Source organism: Oncorhynchus nerka, linkage group LG13, assembly GCF_034236695.1.
Source record: "Oncorhynchus nerka isolate Pitt River linkage group LG13, Oner_Uvic_2.0, whole genome shotgun sequence".
Taxonomy (NCBI): Eukaryota; Metazoa; Chordata; class Actinopteri; order Salmoniformes; family Salmonidae; genus Oncorhynchus; species Oncorhynchus nerka.
Window position 1 is genome coordinate 63645535 of NC_088408.1, and position 19998 is coordinate 63665532.

The 19998-nt window shown below is 40.2% G+C and overlaps 2 protein-coding genes across 3 annotated transcripts; one reads left to right on the top strand and one right to left on the bottom strand.

Moving 5' to 3' along the window:
• The first annotated feature begins 6280 nt into the window (after nucleotides 1-6280).
• On the top strand, nucleotides 6281-10627 carry LOC115139829 (ras-related protein Rab-27B-like). Of its 2 annotated transcripts, none has more exons than XM_029677647.2 (6): nucleotides 6281-6379; nucleotides 7697-7898; nucleotides 8159-8244; nucleotides 8463-8566; nucleotides 8814-8937; nucleotides 9714-10627. In XM_029677647.2, exons 2-6 carry the CDS (start codon nucleotides 7743-7745, stop codon nucleotides 9898-9900), a joined length of 657 nt encoding a protein of 218 aa, XP_029533507.1. In that variant the 5' UTR covers nucleotides 6281-6379; nucleotides 7697-7742; the 3' UTR covers nucleotides 9901-10627. The 2 variants fall into 2 exon arrangements, with proteins under 2 accessions (XP_029533507.1, XP_029533506.1); XM_029677646.2 differs by having other exon boundaries at nucleotides 7718-7898.
• Nucleotides 10241-19306, bottom strand: LOC115139830 (alpha-N-acetylneuraminate alpha-2,8-sialyltransferase ST8SIA3-like). Its single transcript, XM_029677648.2, has 4 exons — nucleotides 18426-19306; nucleotides 17477-17599; nucleotides 16747-17304; nucleotides 10241-13762 (listed from the first exon to the last, which is right to left on the bottom strand). Exons 1-4 carry the CDS (start codon nucleotides 18584-18586, stop codon nucleotides 13480-13482), a joined length of 1125 nt encoding a protein of 374 aa, XP_029533508.1. The 5' UTR covers nucleotides 18587-19306; the 3' UTR covers nucleotides 10241-13479.
• Between the last annotated feature and the right edge of the window lie 692 nt (nucleotides 19307-19998).

The window sequence follows — 19998 nt, forward strand, 5'->3', positions numbered from 1 at the left end:
GCTTATTGATGCTCAATGTAACCCATAGCAGTTATCGCCTCTGTAGCTGTTGTCAAGCCATTCAGGAGTTAGTTTAGTATGTTTGGATAGGAACAAGCACAAACACATTGAACAAACAATTGTCCTATGCATTGCCTAACTCACGCTTCATTTTCAACACCTATCCCTAGTTGGACTTGAATGGAAGCCAAAGCTAAGAAACAAGTCCATAATCAATGTTTAAAATAATAATTACATTAAAAAAACATATCTGTACATTATCATAATTATATCACAAAGCAGATGTCAGTCAGCAATTAGACGCACAAAGCAAATCTCATACATCCAGTATATACCCCTAATATTTACAACTCGGATGTACAGCGCTCTTAATGGAAGCACTTCATACAGTTCATACATGATTGCAATATTGGCGCTGTAGCAACCAGTTGTTGTTGTTTCTTTTGAATGTATTGACATGTTCCAGCAGTTTATGTTCTTCTGATAAAGTGTTCCATGCATGTATGTGTCTCCTCGGTAAGAGGACTGCCCTACAGAAGTTGTATATACAGGGACCTTGCAGTTTCCCTTGGTGCACCCCCTGGTGGACATTCCAGGCCATTGCAGCTTCTGCATGTGTTTGGTCAGGGATTCAGTGGCAATACCATTGAGACACTTAAACACAAGCTTCACATTTGCAAATCTGATTACGTTTTTAACAGCTCAGTACATTGTACTTTTTCAGGAATATTTGGACCAATATTTTCAGCGCACACTTATACAGTGACTCTAAGGGTCTCAGCACTGTCTGGCTGGCCTGGAACCAGGATGTTATACAGAGTGACATGTGAGAGAACCCCATTGCATGTAAGAATAAAAAAGGCACTGTCAAGACACAGACAAGGTCTTATTAGTCTGAAACAGTAGAAGCTTGCTTTGATAGTCCTACTGATCTTTTTAGCATGTTTGTCAAACTTCATATTTTACCTCTGTGACTTGTTTGTCTTTTCTTTGATGCGGACAGAGAGCGACTTTGTCACTGGCAGCTTCCTTGTTGAGAAACAGATTGAGACCGTTTACTTTACATTCAGTCAGACAGAGTTCAACCAGGTGGCCACTGAGTCCAGGTGTTTTGTCAAATGTTTATTGACATCAGCACAGGTTTTATCAGACACATAGACAACAGTGTCATCAGCGTACATTTGAAGGCCGGTACTTACTGGCTCTATGTCATCATACTGGCTCTATATCTCCTCTGTTATCATACTGGCTGTATATCTCCTCTATGTCATCATACTGGCTGTATATCTCCTCTATTTCATCATACTGGCTGTATATCTCCTATGTCATCATACTGGCTGTATATCTCCTCTATGTCATCATACTGGCTCTATATCTCCTCTATGTCATCATACTGGCTGTATATCTCCTCTATTTCATCATACTGGCTGTATATCTCCTCTATTTCATCATACTGGCTGTATATCTCCTCTATTTCATCATACTGGCTGTATATCTCCTATGTCATCATACTGGCTGTATATCTCCTCTATGTCATCATACTGGCTCTATATCTCCTCTATTTCATCATACTGGCTCTATATCTCCTATTTCATCATACTGGCTGTATATCTCCTCTATTTCATCATACTGGCTGCATATCTCCTATGTCATCATACTGGCTGTATATCTCCTCTATATACTTAGAGTTATCTTCAGTGGCTGGACTGCATTCTGGGCTCGGTGCTATCACGTTTCAGGAGAAGAACCAGATGCAGACAGTGTCAAAGTAACAAAAGTTTATTACTAGGGCAGGAAAAACGACAGGTCAAGGGCAGGCAGAGGTCAGTAATCCAGATCGGAATCCATAAGGTACACAACTGCAGGCAGTCTCGGGGGTCAGTGCAGGCAGATGTCAATAATCCAGGGTGGTGTGACAAGGTACAGAACGCCAGGCAGGCTCAGGGCAGGCAGAACGATCAAAACCGGGAAACCAGGAACTAGAAAAAGACAGGCGCAAGGGGAAAACCACTGGTAGGCTTGACGAACAAAACGAACTGGCAACTAACAAACAGAACACAGGTATAAATACACAGGGGATAATGGGGAAGATGGGTGACACCTGGAGGGGGGTGGAGACAAGCACAAGGACCCGTGAAACAGACCAGGGTGTGACAGGTGCAGGGTATTGTGCCGGGCCGTCTTGACACTGTGCATTGCCCTGTCCAGAGTAAAATATTTTGACCCAGTGTGGATCGATCTTTGCAGAGCGGGGTATGGGCTTGCTTCAATGTAAACAAAGCAATCTCCATTGGAACAGTTAATTAGTTGGTTCTTGTATAGAATCATGCGTTTCATCACTTTCCCCACAGTTTTGCAGCCTGCTTTAGTTAGACACTAATTCAGCCAGCTCTTTGGTTGTCTTAGGTCTCTCTTTATGTAGTGTTGTGGTGTCACTCTTGTCGTGATGTGTGTTTTGTACTATATTTTATTTGTAATTTTTAATCCCAGCCCCTGTCCACGCAGGAGGCTTTTTGCCTTCTGGTAGGCCGTCATTGTAAATAAGAATTTGTTCTTAACTGACTTGCCTAGTTAAATAAATAAAGATAACTTGGACTGAGTTCTGATTGGCCATGCATGACTTCAGACTGAAAGGGTTGTTTTCCTTGAACACTACATGCTTTCCACAGACAGATATTCCTCTAATTGGAGATTTGCCCTTGCTTCCTTTTATGTAGACGGATACACCAGAGTGCTCTAGCTCTCTGCACTGACCTAAGGTGGCCTGGGTTGATTTCCTGGGTGAGGCTATGGTAGAGCTCTTCTTCTTTCAGAGGGTTAGCTGTGGCCTCCTCCCTTGTAAGGATTTCTCTCTCCAAAATGAAGATAGGAAGAACAGTTTCCCTTGACGTGTTGCACCTGGCAAATGTACTCCAAGCCCCCTTTTCTTTACCATTTTCCTTGATGCTGCTTGATGTGTCAGCCTCCATGCACTTGGCCATGTTGACTGGATCTGATTTCCCTATATTATGTCACAAATCACAACAAATGCTTTCTATCATCACAAAAATACTTATCTAAGATTGTCGGGAGTAATGGAGTGAATTGAATTCCCGCTGTATAAACATTGTGGATGGTTGATTTTGTACTATATATTCACTAGGCTACCAGACTGCTAAGCGATTTCAGGCCCTGGGATTGATTAGTGTGCAGGACTTGCAGCTCTCCCCACTGGCTGACCTGGTGAGGGAGTTCAGAGCCTCCAATGCTCATCGTCTCCAGAATCTAGCTTTGGACATAGATGACACTCCAGTCACCCCACTGAAAACTAAAAACTGATAAATGAAAGGACCTTGTGATTTAAACCGTTTTCAGCTAACACTGATACGGTGCACATATTGATATGTCTTTCTGTCTTTTGTCTTCATATCTCCGTAATATCCCAGTCTTTTAGCGATGAAGACTCCCTTCATGAAAAAGTCCTCAACCAAAGATTTGTTGAGTAGCCTTCTACACAGTTATTCATAAGGTTTGAACTGCAAGGTGCAGAAACGGTTAAGTCTGTAAGTAGTGTGTCTGCATTAAGTTTAACTTCAGAATGCTGTCTTGGTTTTAGTATGCATAAAGATGGAAGGCAGGCTCTGACACTTCGACTCACCATCAGACGCTACTCAGCAACCAACAAGTGGTTCAGCCGGGAGAGCAGGCAGTGACCATCCCCAACCACATTGAGCAGAAGATCAGCTCTGGTATTGGGAAATAATTCTCACACAAATAAGGAGTATATTTTGTCTGTACGTCATTACGATTTGAAAATGGACTACCAATGGCTTTGGCAAATGTGCAGTAACTATTGATTAGAACCTGCTGTAAATCTACATTTTAATAGTACATTAATTTCTAAGGCTGGATTTCACAGATCTTAAATGGTAGATCAGTTACTGTACATTTAGCAACTTATCCCACTTAAATCTGCTGTGTTGTTCATCAGGTGACAGTGATGCCTTGGCACAGCTGAGGGAAACTCCTCTACAGGCCTTGTGTCGCAAAGGCAGTCGGCTGACTGTGGATTTCCAGGAAACGTGGATATTCATACAGATACACTATACAGTTCATTATTAATATTCTAAAATGGATTAAATAGTTTTTTACCCTCATCAATCTACACACAATACCCCATGTCAACCAAGCAAATGTATAAAAAATAAAAAACTGAAATTTCACATTTACATAAGTATTCGGACCCTTTACTCAATACTTTGTTGAAGCACCTTTGGCAGCAATCACAGCCATGAGTCTTCTTGGGTATGACGCTACAAGCTTGGCTGTGTGCTTAGGGTTGTTGTCCTGTTGGAAAGTGAACCTTCGCCCCCAGTCTGAGGACCTGAGCGCTCTGGAGCAGGTTTTCATCAAGGATCTATCTGTACTTTGCTCCTTTCATCTTTCCATCCATCCTGACTAGTCTCCCATTCCCTGCCGCTGAAAAACATCCCCACAACATGATGCTGCCACGTCATAGGATGTCACCTTTCCAACTAGTCAGTTCGTCAAATGTTTGCCCTGCTAGAGCTGACCCGGTAAACTGTAAGTGCTGTTATTGTGAAGTAGAAACATCTAGGAGCAACAACGGGTGGGCCGTGAAGTGGTAGGCCACACAAGCTCACAGAACGGGACCTCCGAGGGCTGAAGCATGTAAAAATCATCTGTCCTTGGTTGCAACACTCAGTTCCAAACTATCTCTAGAAGCAACGTTAGCACAATAACTTTTCGTCAGGAGATTGATGGGTTTCCATGTCCGAGCAGCCACACACAAGCCTAAGATCACCATTCGCAATGCATCGGCTACGCATCGGCTAGAGTGATGTAAAGCTTGCCGCCATTGGACTCTGGAGCAGTGGAAACGCGTTCTTCCCGTCTCTCTGCCTTCAGACACTAGATAAGGGTTCAGAGGTCAGGGGTGGTTGCTGTGTCCACACGGTGGTCAGGGTGTTTGTAGTGGACAATCAGAGGGATGGCCATTACTGGCCCATTGAGAGGGAACAAGAGCTTTACTAGACTAGGGGATCCAGAATGGACCAGTACAAACACACAGGGAGCAGCTGTACTCTTGATTTACTGGATCGGCACTTTCTGTTACATCAGTAAAAATGGTTGCATGGTGTCAATGGAATCCTCTTTTAACGATAAGAGGACGGCACTTAATTACTTTTGATAAATTCAAACAAAGTATATATTTTTTAATTGACAAATAATTTATTAAATAAATAGTTGCTATAAATAACATATTAGCAACATAATATTAACCAACATTTTACAAAAAGCATATTAATGAATCACAATTGCCTTGAGAAAAGATGGTAAAATAAAAATCTTTGGCTACATGACATGCCTATTGTACAAAAAGAGCAAGATGGATAAATACTTGAATGGACAGACAACCAAAACTATTCCTGTTATGTGTTCAGTCCTACAATTGAAGCATATTTCAAAGAGAATTGTCAGTTGTGTTATCCTACAGCTCCTTCCCTGTCGTCCAATAAATAATCAATCAATATGGTACGTAATCAATACATACAGTGGGGCAGAAAAGTATTTAGTCAGCCACCAATTGTGCAAGTCCTCCCACTTAAAAAGATGGTAGAGGCCTGTAATTTTCATCATAGGTACACTTCAACTATGACAGGCAAAATGAGAAGAAAAAAAAATCCAGAAAATCACATTGTAGGATTTTTAATGAATTTATTTGCAAATTATGGCTCCAACATCTTGTAGCTGAATGGAAGTCCCCACAGAAATGCTCCAACATCTAGTGGAAAGCCTTCCCAAAAGAGCTGTTATAGCAGTAAAGGGGGGACCAACTCCATATTAACTCCATATTAATGCCCATGATTTTGGAACGAGATGTTCAACGAACAGACTGACTTTTGGTATGTAGTCTAGACCTGGTATAAAAATGATGTACAAACGGTGGGTGACACAATACAAGTTACCCCCACATGCCTCCCCACAAGTTGACCTCAAGATGATGTCCTAATTAGAAAGGGAAAAACTCTGTTTAGAATATTAGCCAACTTGTTGAGATTCCAGAGGAATAAGAGGGAGAAATTACTTTTAGGGGTGTTTACAAAGCTCCCAGTTTCCCGAGTTCCATTGAAATCCACATAAGCACACATTATTTGTAGACAGGGCCGCAATCCAGTTATTAAAGAGCTTTCTTTCCCCCTGAGAAATACCAGAAAACACAAGGTCTGTGAACACCGCACTCTGTGGTTATTTTTTTTAGCTGGAAACTCCTCCCTTTAGCATGTGAGCGGGGGAAAGGTTCAGGCAATAGCTATGTGTTTGCCAAGGACTGGTTGAGCTCCCTGAATGGAAGTTGGCAGTACCTCTGGCTAAATCGGTAAGATTGAATTTATTTATCGTTTTTCTCCAATCTTGGTAGAGTGAAGTTCATGCATTTTGTAGCAGCATCATTGAGTGGCATATTGGTTTACTCATCTCCAGGCATTTCATCGGGCATTGTATTGTCTGTCACACTGTATTGTTGGGGGCATTATAGTTGGCCTACATTTTCTGAAAACGCATTTTGAGACGTTCCTTATGTGCACAATGGCCATTTATCTTCAAGAGAATCTGCATGCAGATTAGTTTGTTCTATGGATAACTTGCACATTCTCTGCATACAAAATAAACATTGTCCAATGTCTTAAATATTTCGGGCATCACAGACACATGCCATTGAAAGAATTTAATCAGGCCTACTTTTTCTCATCTTTCAATAAAGACACCAGACAACTGAGCAGAAATATCATATTGATAATCCACACTGGAAATGAGTCAGCATTTCATATTGGCATCTCATTCCTTTTTCAGTGCCTAAGGAATCTGAGACAGGCCATTTCCAAGTATGATTGGAAATAAAACATTTTAAATAAACTACAAGGTTGTGCTTTTAGACTGTTCCCAACACAATAATGGATCAATTGAAGTCCGCGACGGTAATGATGTGAAAATGTCAACATCCCTTTTGATATTTTCTTCCACTTGATCGTCATACACATTCTACAAGTTGCTTTGTCGTGCTATTACTCAAACAAAGACTTACCGGTGTGAGTGAATGAGCTACAGGAGCCCAAGGTCTTTCTGACCTCTTTGTATTCTGTCTCTGTACCATTTGAGAGTGTACTGTATGTAGACAATGAATAGAAGCCACATGTTTAGAGCTTTCCTGCAGCTCACACAGGACAGCCACTTGACCGCTCATGTGAAAGCTGGGTCGAGTCATGTGCCTGCTCTGCTCTGATCGGCTTTTAATGACTCGAGTTGTGACGGTCTACGAAGCCCCTGTGATCATGAACCCACTGACTGGGAATTTCAGCTGTGTGTTAGGCCAATATTTGCCTCTTTGTTCAATCCTTTTAGGGCACTTTGTAGTATACTGGCTATATTTACAGTACTTACAATGAAATTTACAATAGCCTATATCTGTATGACAGTTTCAAAGTATATTAGTTAAGGGCACGAATCAAGCCAGCAATGTCTTCTGGGAGACCTGTATTCAATTTTCTGAAGTCCTGGCAATGTAATAGTAATTCCGCTGTATTCATTGTTGCTGTATTAATTGTAAGTGTGGTGAATGTACCACCATTCACAGTAATGTCTGTAATGTCAGTTATGGCTATATTTGCGAGTAAGATATGACTATAATAGCCTACAGTACTTTGGTTTCATATTTTAGGGCAAGTTTGGCACGAGGCTGCACAATGACGACTGATTGGGATTACGACTACCTGATCAAGCTCTTGTCGTTAGGGGACTCTGGAGTGGGGAAGACCACTTTCCTCTACAGGTACACCGACAACAAGTTCAACCGCAAGTTCACCACCACAGTGGGAATAGACTTCAGGGAAAAGAGAGTGGTGAGTCGTGCTGCTTTACTTGTGTGCAGCCCATGACATTCCTTTCAAACACACCATTCATGTTCAGTCATCCTTGCTCCACACCAGCTTCCAATGATAATGTGGTTATACAAATCCAAATGTTGGATGGAATAGTAGGGGATCAACTCACAATAAAAAAAATAGAACGTTTGTTGAAAACATATTCAAGAGCCAAAGAGCATGCCTTTGGTCCCAGCTCTTGAGATGACACTTCTTCTACAACTGTCTTGTGTCTCCAGACGTATTTGGGGACTGGCTCTAATGGAACGACAGAGAAGACTTTTAAAGTGCATCTACAGCTCTGGGACACAGCAGGGCAAGAGAGGTAGGCCACAACAAGCAGACAGTACATGTGATATCTGAACTGTCCTGCTCTGCAAGTCTGTCACATTTCACGGTAATTTGCTGTTTTTCTAGGAGTATACTGTATTTAGAAATTCAAAGGCAATTTTGTATCATTGTAAGATGAGCATTTTCAATGGTAAAATCCATATCCATAACGTTACCAGTGTTCGAACATTGTTGTAATTGTGTAAATTCCAGGTTCAGAAGTCTCACTACAGCCTTCTTCAGAGACGCAATGGGCTTCCTTCTTATGTTTGATCTGACCAATCAGCAGAGTTTTCTGAATGTCAGGAACTGGATGAGTATGTCTCAGCACACGTATCTCCCAAAGCACTTAGATCAATGTCAGCCTATATATAGTCAGTTTGAATCATCCATTTAGTAGAGCATGTAAGTACAATACCACATTGATAGTGTATTTTACGTTGTATTTGGCATTATAGTAAATTATCTCAATCTAGCAGGGTAGGTTACTGTTTGTGATTCAAATACTAACTTACATATCCATCAATAACTGGAATTTGATTACCTCTTTTTGTGATTGTTCAGGTCAGCTACAGGCAAATGCCTATTGTGACAGTCCAGACATAGTCTTAGTTGGCACCAAAGCAGACCTCAAAGACCTGAGAGATGTACAAGGAAAACAAGCCAGGGACCTGGCGGACAGATATTGGTAAGTGAGATGGATACCTGCTTGCTCAGGACAAAGTTCTGCTACCTCTGCGAAATGTGATCTGACCATTGGCACGGCTCTCTTCTCCAACGAACCTCCATGAACTGAGGGTGTTTGAGTTCATAGTTTTAGCACAACTGTAAAGCATTCGTACCAATCTAGAGCGAATGCTCCAAACAGAAGGAGTACTATTGTACTCCTTCTGTTAATTCACCAGGAGGTTGAGTCAGTTAGCTACTACTTGTGGTTTCCTGTGTTTTATATATATTTCCACACAGAGGTTAGAATAATTGTGAAAATTATTATAATGGCCTTTTAGTGTAAAAGCTGTTTGAAAATACTGGCTGAATTTTCAGCCTGTTTAGGTGGGATGGAGATTTGGCTTGCCTTTTTAATTCACCAGGTGGTAAATGAGTTAATAGACCAATAAGAAAGAGAGTTCCAAACCTCTCTGCCAATAACGGCTAGTGAAATTTCCCCCCCTCCCCACTCATACAACTCCCAGACAGTCTGAGAAATTTCTCTTTGCTAAGAAGATATTTTTGCTTATTTCTGACCATTTAAATTAAAAACAATCACAGTAAGGTACTTAATTGTTACCCAGAAATTAATTTGATATTAAGATTACAAATGGCTGCATTAGACCTTTAAAATAAAAATGACCCTAATAGAAATAAATCACAATTCAACTGAACGTTGTGGCCTTCATCCATTCATTAATAATCACTATAATCAGTATAGTGTTCAGGTTAATAAGTCCCTCCCTTTCTCCCTAGTGTACCCTATTTTGAGACGAGCAGTGCCACAGGGGATGAGGTAGACCAGGCAGTGACCACTCTGCTGGACCTGGTGATGAGGCGCATGGAGCAGAACACAGAGGGGCCTGTGTCAGAGGCTGCCAATGGGAGCGCAGTCATTAACAAAGTGGCCGAAACCTCCACCAGCAGGAAGTGTGCCTGTTAGGATGTCAGCCACATTTCATGGACATGTGGTTGGCTACATTCAGAATGAAGGACCATTCATTCAAATGTGTAACTATTGCATCATAGGAGTTTTATTATATTGGAAAAGTTCAATTATCCCATACAGTATTTCAAGGATGTGTATTATCCTCTTATGTAATAATGTGTGTTTATTTTTGATTGATAACTGCTGCACTGGCTATTTATTCCCAACCTGGTCAGTATTATCTTCAGTCTGTACTTGTGATGTATGTTATTGATCAGAAATATAATATGACTCGGCTTTGTGTGATTCTAAATGGTTAAATACTAATCAAAAGTGTTTGAAGAAGAGTCGCATGTAAAAAGTATGTTTCTTTTTTATTTGACACATTGAGGCATCGATGGAAGGAAAATGCAGGCACATACATTTATAATTGACAATATATAATCCAAAACTGATTATGCAACAACTCATTGACAGTCATGGTTACATTTCTTATATATGAATGAGAAAATCTATTATTGTGTTACAATAATGCAAAGTGCATTACAGGATCCATGAGTTCTACTGTATACGACAAAGAGCACATTTGGTACTTAAGCTTGATTATTACTGGAACAAAATTGTCATGCACATTGAAGAAAGTATAGAAAATGTTAAAGAGGTCATAAGTACTGACAGAAAAAAATATGAAATTGTATTAAAACCTAAGTCTTAAGAATAAATGCTGTCATTTTAAACACAATTAATGTCGGTTTTACCAATAATTGCCTTTTGACATGAAAATGGCTGGCTGCTTTGATGACTTATCAGTTTGTTCTTATCAAATAAATACATGCAAGCACAAACTTGGAGTGATTTGCAATCCGGGATTCTGTTAGTACCTTTCCTTTTGAACACAAACGCGTCTGCACACACATTGGACATTTTGCTCTAAGGAAATGTGGGGGAGCATACATTCTCTTCATTTATGTGAGTAGTACTGTAGTTTTCTTTGGAGATGATCAGTACATGGAAGCATTTAAAGGAGGACATTCATAGAGGCATTATAATTCAACAACAGAACCCATTAGACAAGACATAAAAGGCAAATATACCACACAACTACCCAAGTCTTTTCTATGTCAGGAAATCATTTGACAACACATCAAATACAAAACATAAATTGAATGAAATATATTGTTGTACATTGGTTGCCATACTTAAGCCAACATTTTAAATCACATCACATTCAGATAAATGAGTATCTCTTGATTAATGGGCTTTCTTTGGTGTATTTACCTTTAAGAAATAAACATGAGTGAAAATATAAATCTAATTTAATCTAAAATCGAATCTACATGACCAGGGTATGGACTAAGAGTAAACTACTACCTAACAAATTAATGGCACATTCGTATCATATATTTGTGTCATAATAATGACAGACAGTACTATGATAGGGGGAAAAAACGGTCTGTTCTAAAATACTTCTGTGAGCATGACACCCATGGTCGATGTAATACTGACTAACTTGTCTTTTAAAAGTACCCATAATCTGGTTCATGAGCATAGTAAATCTGAACTCATAAGAAAAATGTTTTAAGGTAAATTCCTAAGATTTTCTACCCCTGCTCATAAGGGCAATCCCATATCTTGTGCATGACATGTACACTATGACGCAACCCTCTGTCTAATAAATACAGCCAACTTGTGGTGTTTTCACCAACCTCACCTCCTTCCCAATGTGAGCATGTGCTGTGAGTCATCATGTGGCTATCATATGGTACCGTTTGAGCAAAGTCAATGTACAGACATCAATGGTTAAATCCTGAAAGCTACAGTACCAATCCATACCCAATCCTCTAACATAGTGGAGCTTGACTTGATACAGTATATGTTTCATGTAACACTTTTGTTGAGGAGAGTAAATATAATCTAGAGATATAAAAATAAAGTTACATTAGTTCTTTAATTGTCAGAAAGGTAAAACAAAGAATTTTGGTCCCAGTGGTTTGATAGGAATTTCTGCCTTAAAACAGCTTTCATACAATGTTTCTGGTGCTGTTTAAATTAGAATATCAGCACAAATAATTTGTTCGTTTCTTACATGCAGTGTCATTCAATAGTGTATCATGCTCTTTGTACAAGGTGCTACAATTATTCAACTAAACTTAATTTCTCTGGATTATGTCTCAAAAGTCAAAGTAATGTATACACCGAGTGTACAAAACATTATGAAAACCTTCTCTTTCCATGACATAGACTGAACAGGTGAAAGCTACGATCCTTTATGGATTTCACTTGTTAAATCCACTTCAATCAGATCAGTGTAGAGGAAGGGGAGGAGACAGGTTAAAGAAAGATTTGTAAGCCTTGAGACAATATTAGGAAAGCACTCTTAAAGTTTTGTACACACAGTGAATGTGGTGGGAAACAAAACCCTGTGCTGATACATGGGTCATAACATGAGTTCTGTGTTCAGTGTTTGACTAAAACCAAAAAAATGCTGTTACGGTATGCACCCCACAACATAAAGACTGGTTGGTGAAATTCCTTTTCCCTTTAGCACCATGGTGTTCAATGGTATTTTGAAAATAGGTAAGAGTTGAAATCGTATGAAACTAAAAACAGAATTCTGACACTTTTTCTGAATGTTTTGTTCAATTCCTCAAGAACAATTCTTAAAGCGGGATGATAACAACAATATATATACTTTAAAGTGTACTGTAACTAAGCTCAGTCTATGGCTTGTTGTTGGAATGTAGATTATTCATTCGTAAATTTAAATATTACCAGAGCGATCACCAGAATCTCAGTAAAATAGTGGGACTGTGGCTATCGCTACAGTATCTTTATCTAAATAGGGCAGCAATTATATACATTAAGGGGCATTGTAAACAAATCTCACTGCTACAGTAGTTAGCAGTGCAGTGTGCTGGCTGGGCCCATTGGCTGTCTGCTGGCACCTGTGGTACTTCACTGTATGCTGAAAAGGGATGGAAAATAGACAGTGTGTCTGCTTGGGAGCATTTGCATCTGATAATTTTTTTTTTTAAAAACATTCCTTCTCTTAAATCCTTCCCTGAGACTAAGCAGTGATATCAAAAGAACAATCAAATCCCTTTGAAATAAGGCTATAGCCTAATAATAATTATGCCCCCCACCTCACCCCTACATTCTGGAAAAACCTTTCGTTTGGAAATAGTGATTATTTTTCATAAAATGTATGTCTGTTGTGTTGATCTATTTAACCCAATAATTATGATAGCAATGCAAATAATGTGATGTGAAATATTGTATGATAAGTACTATGATAGTGTGACATAATATATTCAGCATCATAATGACATCAACCAGTAATCCACATTTGAAATACTGTGCCATGTTCCCCGCAACCTAAAGTGTGATTTACATACAGTATGACGAAGCTGAAAGGCAAGATGCAGTGGTGGTATGATGGTGTGTTTCTGGAGTGAAAGAGTAATACATCTTACTACTAAATCATGCATTGTCTGCTTCGAGTCGCAAAATATGTTACGTGAGCGCAAGGTCAGCTGCTGTGTTGGAGCTCCACCAAATGAATCTCTTGACGCACTGTCACCCAGGCTGGAATGTCTAGGAACAGTGTGAAAGGCTCAGCTTGGTCACACCTTCTCCATGCATCTTGTAGAGCAGCTTAAACTCACTGGGCAGCTGGTGGGTCTCCTGCCACTTGGTGGTGAACTTGGTTCCTTTCTTGTCGTAGTAGTGGTAGGGCAGCTCCTTGCCTGTGTTGGGATCCCAGCCGAAGGGCCAGAAGCCATACAGATGGATCTCCTCACACATGGCCGAGGCCAGAGTGTACATGAGGATACCAGTGCTGAGTCGCTTCGGGGACAGGTTCTTGGTCTTCCAATATCTATGGGGGAAAAGTAAACACTTTTTTTGGACAATGAAGTGTTCGACAGATGGCAAAAAAGACAGTCAGAAAAAAATCATAAGGAATAAAGTTTTGAAGTGTCTGTCCTATATCTAAGTGATATAAGAAAGCTTAGGAAATATTTGAGCTTTATTTTGGCACAAAACTACCTCCATACTTCCATTCGTGTTACCTTCAGGCAATTCCCATGACACTTGTGTGTGTCATAGAGCAAAACAGAAAGTCCCCCCTTTCCATAGTGGGGTCCTATTAGTTTTGTAAGCCAAACTGTTTGGACGCTACAGATGTTTTCATGAAAATATCGATATTCGGTATGTCTCATGAGCTGACAAACACAGCTGTAGCTCGGCCACTTTCCGGATATGTCTAGCTTAAACTGACAGATTTTGATGGAGTTTTTTATCATGTTACTTAGATAGACTCTTAAAAATAACCCAATTTGTTTTTTTGGTTAACTCATTGTATTACATGTTAAGATTGTACAGTGTAATTTTAAACGTTCCTTAAATATTTTTGGATATTAACATTATTAATTACATATTGTAATAAAGTGGTAGCTATCTCAACACTGGAACTTACATATGTTTTTCAAGATGGAATCCGCAGTAGTGGGAAACAGCGCCAGTGGCCACCCCACCACCAATGTTTTTTTAATTTTAATTTTTTAGATTGGAGGAGCGTTGCACAGCATGATAAAACAAAAATCATATTGTGCTCTTCTCTCTCGCATCCAATAAAAAAAAAACGTATTTGCTGTTGTAATATCACAAACGAATTTGGCTGTTTCACCATTAAGGACTCCAGCTTTAAATATCCAATGCAGACATTTTTATCTCAATACCTAATCATTTCTAGGTGTCAGTTAAGTACCTTACTGTGATTGTTTTCAATAAAAAATCAAATACAAATAAAAGCTTCCTAGCAAAGATTTTTCAACACCGATACCGATTATTGGAGGACCAAAAAAGCCGATACCGATTAATCGGACCATTTTTTATTTATTTATTTGTAATAATGACAATTACAACAATACTTGAATGACCACTTATTTTAACTTAATATAATAAATCAATAAAATCAATTTAGCCTCAAGTAAATAATGAAACATGTTCAATTTGGTTTAAATAATGCAAAAACAAAGTGTTGGAGAAGAAAGTAAAAGTGCAATATGTGCTATGTAAGAAAGCTAATGTTTCAGTTCCTTCCTCAGAACATGAGAACATATGAAAGCTGGTGGTTCCTTTTAACATGAGTCTTCAATATTCCCAGGTAAGAAGTTTTAGGTTGTAGTTATTATAGGAATTATAGGACTATTGCCCTCTATACCATTTGTATTTCATTAAACTTTGACTATTGGATGTTATTATAGGTACTTTAGTATTGCCAGTGTAACAGTATAGCTTCCGTCCCTCTCCTCGCTCCTCTCTGGGCTCTGGACAATTAGCGTGTGCTAACTAGCTAGCCATTTCACTTTGGGTACATGAGCCTCATCTCGGGAGTTGATAGGCTTGAAGTCATAAACAGCGCAATGCTTGACGCACAACGAAGAGCTGCTGGCAAAACGCACAAAAGTGCTGTTTGAATTCATGTTTATGGAGCCGATGTGAAATGGCTAGCTAGTTAGCGGTGGTGCGCGCCAGTGGCGTTTCAATCGGTGACGTCACTTGCTCTGAGACCTTGAAGTAGTGGTTCCCCTTGCTCTGCAAGGGACGGAGCTTTTGTGGAGCGATGGGTAACGATGCTTCGAGGGAGACTGTTGATGTGTGCAGAGCGTCCCTGGTTCGCGCCCAGGTCGGGGCGAGGGGACGGACGTAAAGTCTATACTGTTACATTTACGCGGCTGGTTCTGCCTACCACCACTCAGTCAGATTATATGCAACGCAGGACACGCTAGATAATATCTAGTAATATCATCAACCAGGTGTAGTTAACTAGTGATTATGATTGATTGTTTTTTTACAAGATAAGTTTAATGCTAGCTAGCAACTTACCTTGGCTTACTGCATTCGCGTAACAGGCAGTCTCCTTGTGGAGTGCAACGAGAGAGAGGCAGGTCATTATTGCGTTGGACTAGTTAACTGTAAGGTTGCAAGATTGGATCCCCCGAGCTGACAAGGTGAAAATCTGTCGTTCTGCCTCTGAACAAGGCAGTTAACCCACCGTTCCTAGGCCGTCATTGAAAATAAGAATGTGTTCTTAACTGACTTGCCTAGTTAAATAAAGGTATATCATTTTTTAAATTTTAAATGTAATACAAAAATCGGCAAATCAGCGCCCAAAAATACCGATTTCCGATTGTTATGAAAACTTGAAATCGGCCCTAATTAATCGGCCATTTTGTGACAGGTTTGTGACTCTCTTTCTTATTGGTCTATTAACTAATTTCCTGCCTGGTGATGTGACCAGGCAGGCCAAAACTCCATCCCACCAGGCGGTCTTTGCAAAGTGCTCTTGCACAAAAAGGAAATGATCATATTTTTCAACAGTTTCACAGTATTATTCCTAACTCATAGTGTGGAAATATATATAAAATCAGGAAATATCACATTTTTGATTGCACTGGGACTTTAAGGAACACAAAACCTCTGTAAGCCTCCTGTGAGCTTCATAAAGGCTTCAAACTGCCAGTGTTCAACCTTAACATGCAGTAATAATACAACAGAACAGATTAACAGGAATTACATTTACTTTCACAGGTGGCTATCTGAAAGCCACGCCCCTACTAAGCCACGCCTGCAGTCTATTTCAATAACCCAGCATCAATAACCCAGCATTAAAACCCAACCTTGCTCTTTTAAAAGAATACAACCTAAGTGACCCAATGCCTACAACCCAGCAGTTGGGTCATTTTTTGTGTGTACATTATGTAGGAACAATGGTGTCTGAAAGTGAGAACAAAACCACCAATGACAGTTCTGATTCCCAGAACTCTGGCACAATAAACTCAGTCTCTCCATACTCACTTGTTGACATCCTGCATGATGTTTCCAGGCCAGGCCAGCTCGATTTTCAGCTGCCCCTTGTGCTCAACAAAGAAGTCCACCAGGGTCCGTGTGACGGTGGCCGAGGTGTGGAGGAAAAACGCAGGGATCCACAAAATGGCCCCCTCCAGCTTCTTCAGGTTGAGGAAGAAGTTGTTGCGGTCCTGGATGGTCAAAAGGTTGTTGTAGTACCTCTCCAGGATGCTGGGGTTAAAGGTGGTGAGGTTGGTCTTCCGGCCCACATCCTTGTAGTAGGAGTCGGTAGGGGCGAAGTTGCAGCGGAAGATAAAGTCGGCGCTGTCGATCTCTGGCCCACAATGACTACCAGTCAGGATCCCACTGTTACCCACCACGGCACACACGTTGTAGTGCTTGTTCTGGATGGGTGAAGCATCAGGAAGCAGTGACTTCAGGTTGTTGCTTATAGAGAAGACATACTTGTGACTGGAGTAGTCGAAGTGCATCAGCTGGCCGACGCGCACACCGTTCTTGGTGAGGGAGAAGTTGTTGGCCACATCAATGTAATGGAAGATCTCTTTCCTGAAAAGTTGTAAACAGATCAAATTATCAGCTCACAGCTGCTGTTTCAACCAAATGCAATGTTGCAATGTAGCCAACTGCAAACGACAAATAAACTGAAATGTTCTACTAAACACATAAACAGTATTCTGTTTAAACCGAATAATAATAATAATAATAATAATAATAATACCTTTGCTGATAAAAAGCTGTCCTATTGAATTTCCATTTGGAGGGTTTGCCTTGCAGCTCCTCGTTCAGAGCATTGGTTAACGGGATGAAGGATGGGTCCAGGAAATTCATGGCAAACTGTGACCTGAGAAGAAAAGGGTTTTCCTTAGTAAAGAGCTATTCATATTGTCAGCATTATTGTCAGCATTATTGTCAGCATGTCCAAGCCAATTCATAGCATGCATTCACGTGTGGGCTTGTAACAGTATAGGCACAATAACATCTAGCAGCACCTTGGACTGTCAAAGGTGTGTATACTGGTGGCGAAGTCAGATGCAGGAGAGCAGAGTGTTGTGAACAGGCGCACACTTTATTCAGGCTGGAGTGAACAAACAGACGGACGCAAACTGCGTCAAAACCTCCTGCAAAAAGGCAAAAGTGCAACGCGCGAAAAAACACTCACCAAAGCTAATGTACCAAATGAACATACGAGCAAAAGCACGAAACATGGAAACATAGCCTGGCGCGTCACAGTCACAATAACCACATAACAATAAACAATATATATATATATATATATATATATATATATATATATATATTGGGGGGGCAAAAGCCTACTGTCGATGATTCTACAGTTGAAATGTCATTAAACCTTTAATGTAAGGCTAATTAATTGAGGCAGGGGTTTGCATTAGAGTTAGGCTACTTCCGCTTGCAGAGGAATTATTATTTATTTTGATTATTTATTCAGGCCCTGATTCCTCTAATACAGTTGGCCATATAATGCCATAGCCTACAGAACAATGTAGACATAATCAATCATAAAGATTACGTTGGAAAAAATTGTACCGCGTGCGCCTTGTCAGAATGAAATAAATCACACATTATCGGACCATTTCAGGATTTTTACATGCGTCATATCAAAATAAAAAATGATGAGCTTCCAAATCTTGGTTTAGCTTACTCACCGAAATCCTGCGTGGAACATTATCCGTGGTCCTCCCATATTGTCATTTTTTGTGGAAGAGAAGATGCTGTCCTTTCTAATGGACACATAACTTATTAAGGATAAAATGAGAAGAGCAACCATCAATATGACCAGACCCAGAGCGTTTGCGATGCGGACCATCTTGGAGCGTTTTCATTCCTTGAAGAATAGCGATGGAAATGTGCCAGCCTTCATCACCTCGATTCTAGATGATGATTTTGTCTATACATATTCGTATTATGACACAAAATAAACATGTTTTCCAATGTAAAATGGACGGCAAATATGCAATGTGGTTGAAATGGCAGTTAGCGATTTGTCTTCGTGCACTCACATCATCCCAGCTGCCTTGCCTTGCCTTCGCGCTGAACTGAATTCTCTCCAGGCAGCCAGATTAATACCATTAGGGCGATGCATCTGAAATTCACGTCAATGTATCAATCCAGCAAAATTCTCACCGGTCTCGGCTACGCAACCTCTCCCCATTAAATCATTTCACATATTCCGGTGCAAATGGAGAAGTGTTTGTTGAGCCCAGATGAAAATACGACTAAAAGTGTCATGACTGTATTACACCTCCGTGGTTTAGAGATGGGAGCAATAAACTTAATGTGTTATGCATACCATCGAATATTACTTGTTGACTGTACAAAATACTGAATCACATAATATTTTGCAAATGTGGAAACCTGATCAGCATCTGAATAAGGGATGTCCCTACGAATACTAAAGTACATCTCATTAACAGTAGCATATCAGTTTAAAGGTCCAATGCAGCCGTTTTTTTACGACAACAAATCATTTCTGGGTAAAAATTAAGTACTTTACTGTGATTGTTTTCAATTGAAATGGTCAAAAATAAACAAAAATGCTTCTCAGCAAAGAGCAATTTCTCAAGCAATAATTTCCTACAACTGTCTGCGCATGGTCTGAGAGGGAAGGGGGGAAATAGCTGTTATTGGCAGAGAGGTTTGGATCTAATTTCTTATTGGTCTTTAACTAATTTACTGCAGGCAGACCAAAACTCCATGCACCAAAACAGGCAGACATTTTCAAACAGCTCTTACACTGAGAGGGCATTATCATGTTCACAGTATTATTCCAACTTCATGGTGTGGAAATATATACAGTGCATTCGGAAAGTATTCAGACCCCTTGACTTTTCCAAATTTTATTACGATACAGCCAGAACAAAAACCAAGCCATGAGGTCGAAGGAATTGGCCCTAGAACTCCGAGACACAGATCTATAGAAGGGTACCAAAACATTTCTGCCGCATTGAAGGTCCCCAAGAACACAGTGGCCTCCATCATTCTTAAATGGAAGAAGTTTGGAAGCACCAAAACTCTTCCTAGGGCTGGCCGCCTGGCCAAAATGAGCAATTGGTAGAGAAGGGCCTTGGTCAGGGAGGTGACCAAGAACCCAATGGTCACTCTGACATAGCTCCAGAGTTCCTCTGTGGAGATGGGAGAAACATCCAGGACAACCATCTCTGCAGCACTCCACCGATCAGGCCTTTATGGTAGAGTGGCCAGATGGAAGCCACTCCTCAG

Excerpts from the sequence above, each read along its gene's own strand:
- LOC115139829 (XM_029677647.2), top strand. The coding sequence starts at position 7,743 with ATGACGACTGATTGGGATTACGACTACCTGATCAAGCTCTTGTCGTTA. Across the intron at positions 7,899-8,158 it reads ACTTCAGGGAAAAGAGAGTG|ACGTATTTGGGGACTGGCTC; the intron begins GTGAGTCGTGCT and ends TTGTGTCTCCAG. Across the intron at positions 8,245-8,462 it reads GACACAGCAGGGCAAGAGAG|GTTCAGAAGTCTCACTACAG; the intron begins GTAGGCCACAAC and ends TGTAAATTCCAG.
- LOC115139830 (XM_029677648.2), bottom strand. The coding sequence starts at position 18,586 with ATGGTCCGCATCGCAAACGCTCTGGGTCTGGTCATATTGATGGTTGCT. Across the intron at positions 17,305-17,476 it reads ACAGCTTTTTATCAGCAAAG|GAAAGAGATCTTCCATTACA; the intron begins GTATTATTATTA and ends ACAACTTTTCAG. Across the intron at positions 13,763-16,746 it reads ATCATGCAGGATGTCAACAA|ATATTGGAAGACCAAGAACC; the intron begins GTGAGTATGGAG and ends TTTCCCCCATAG.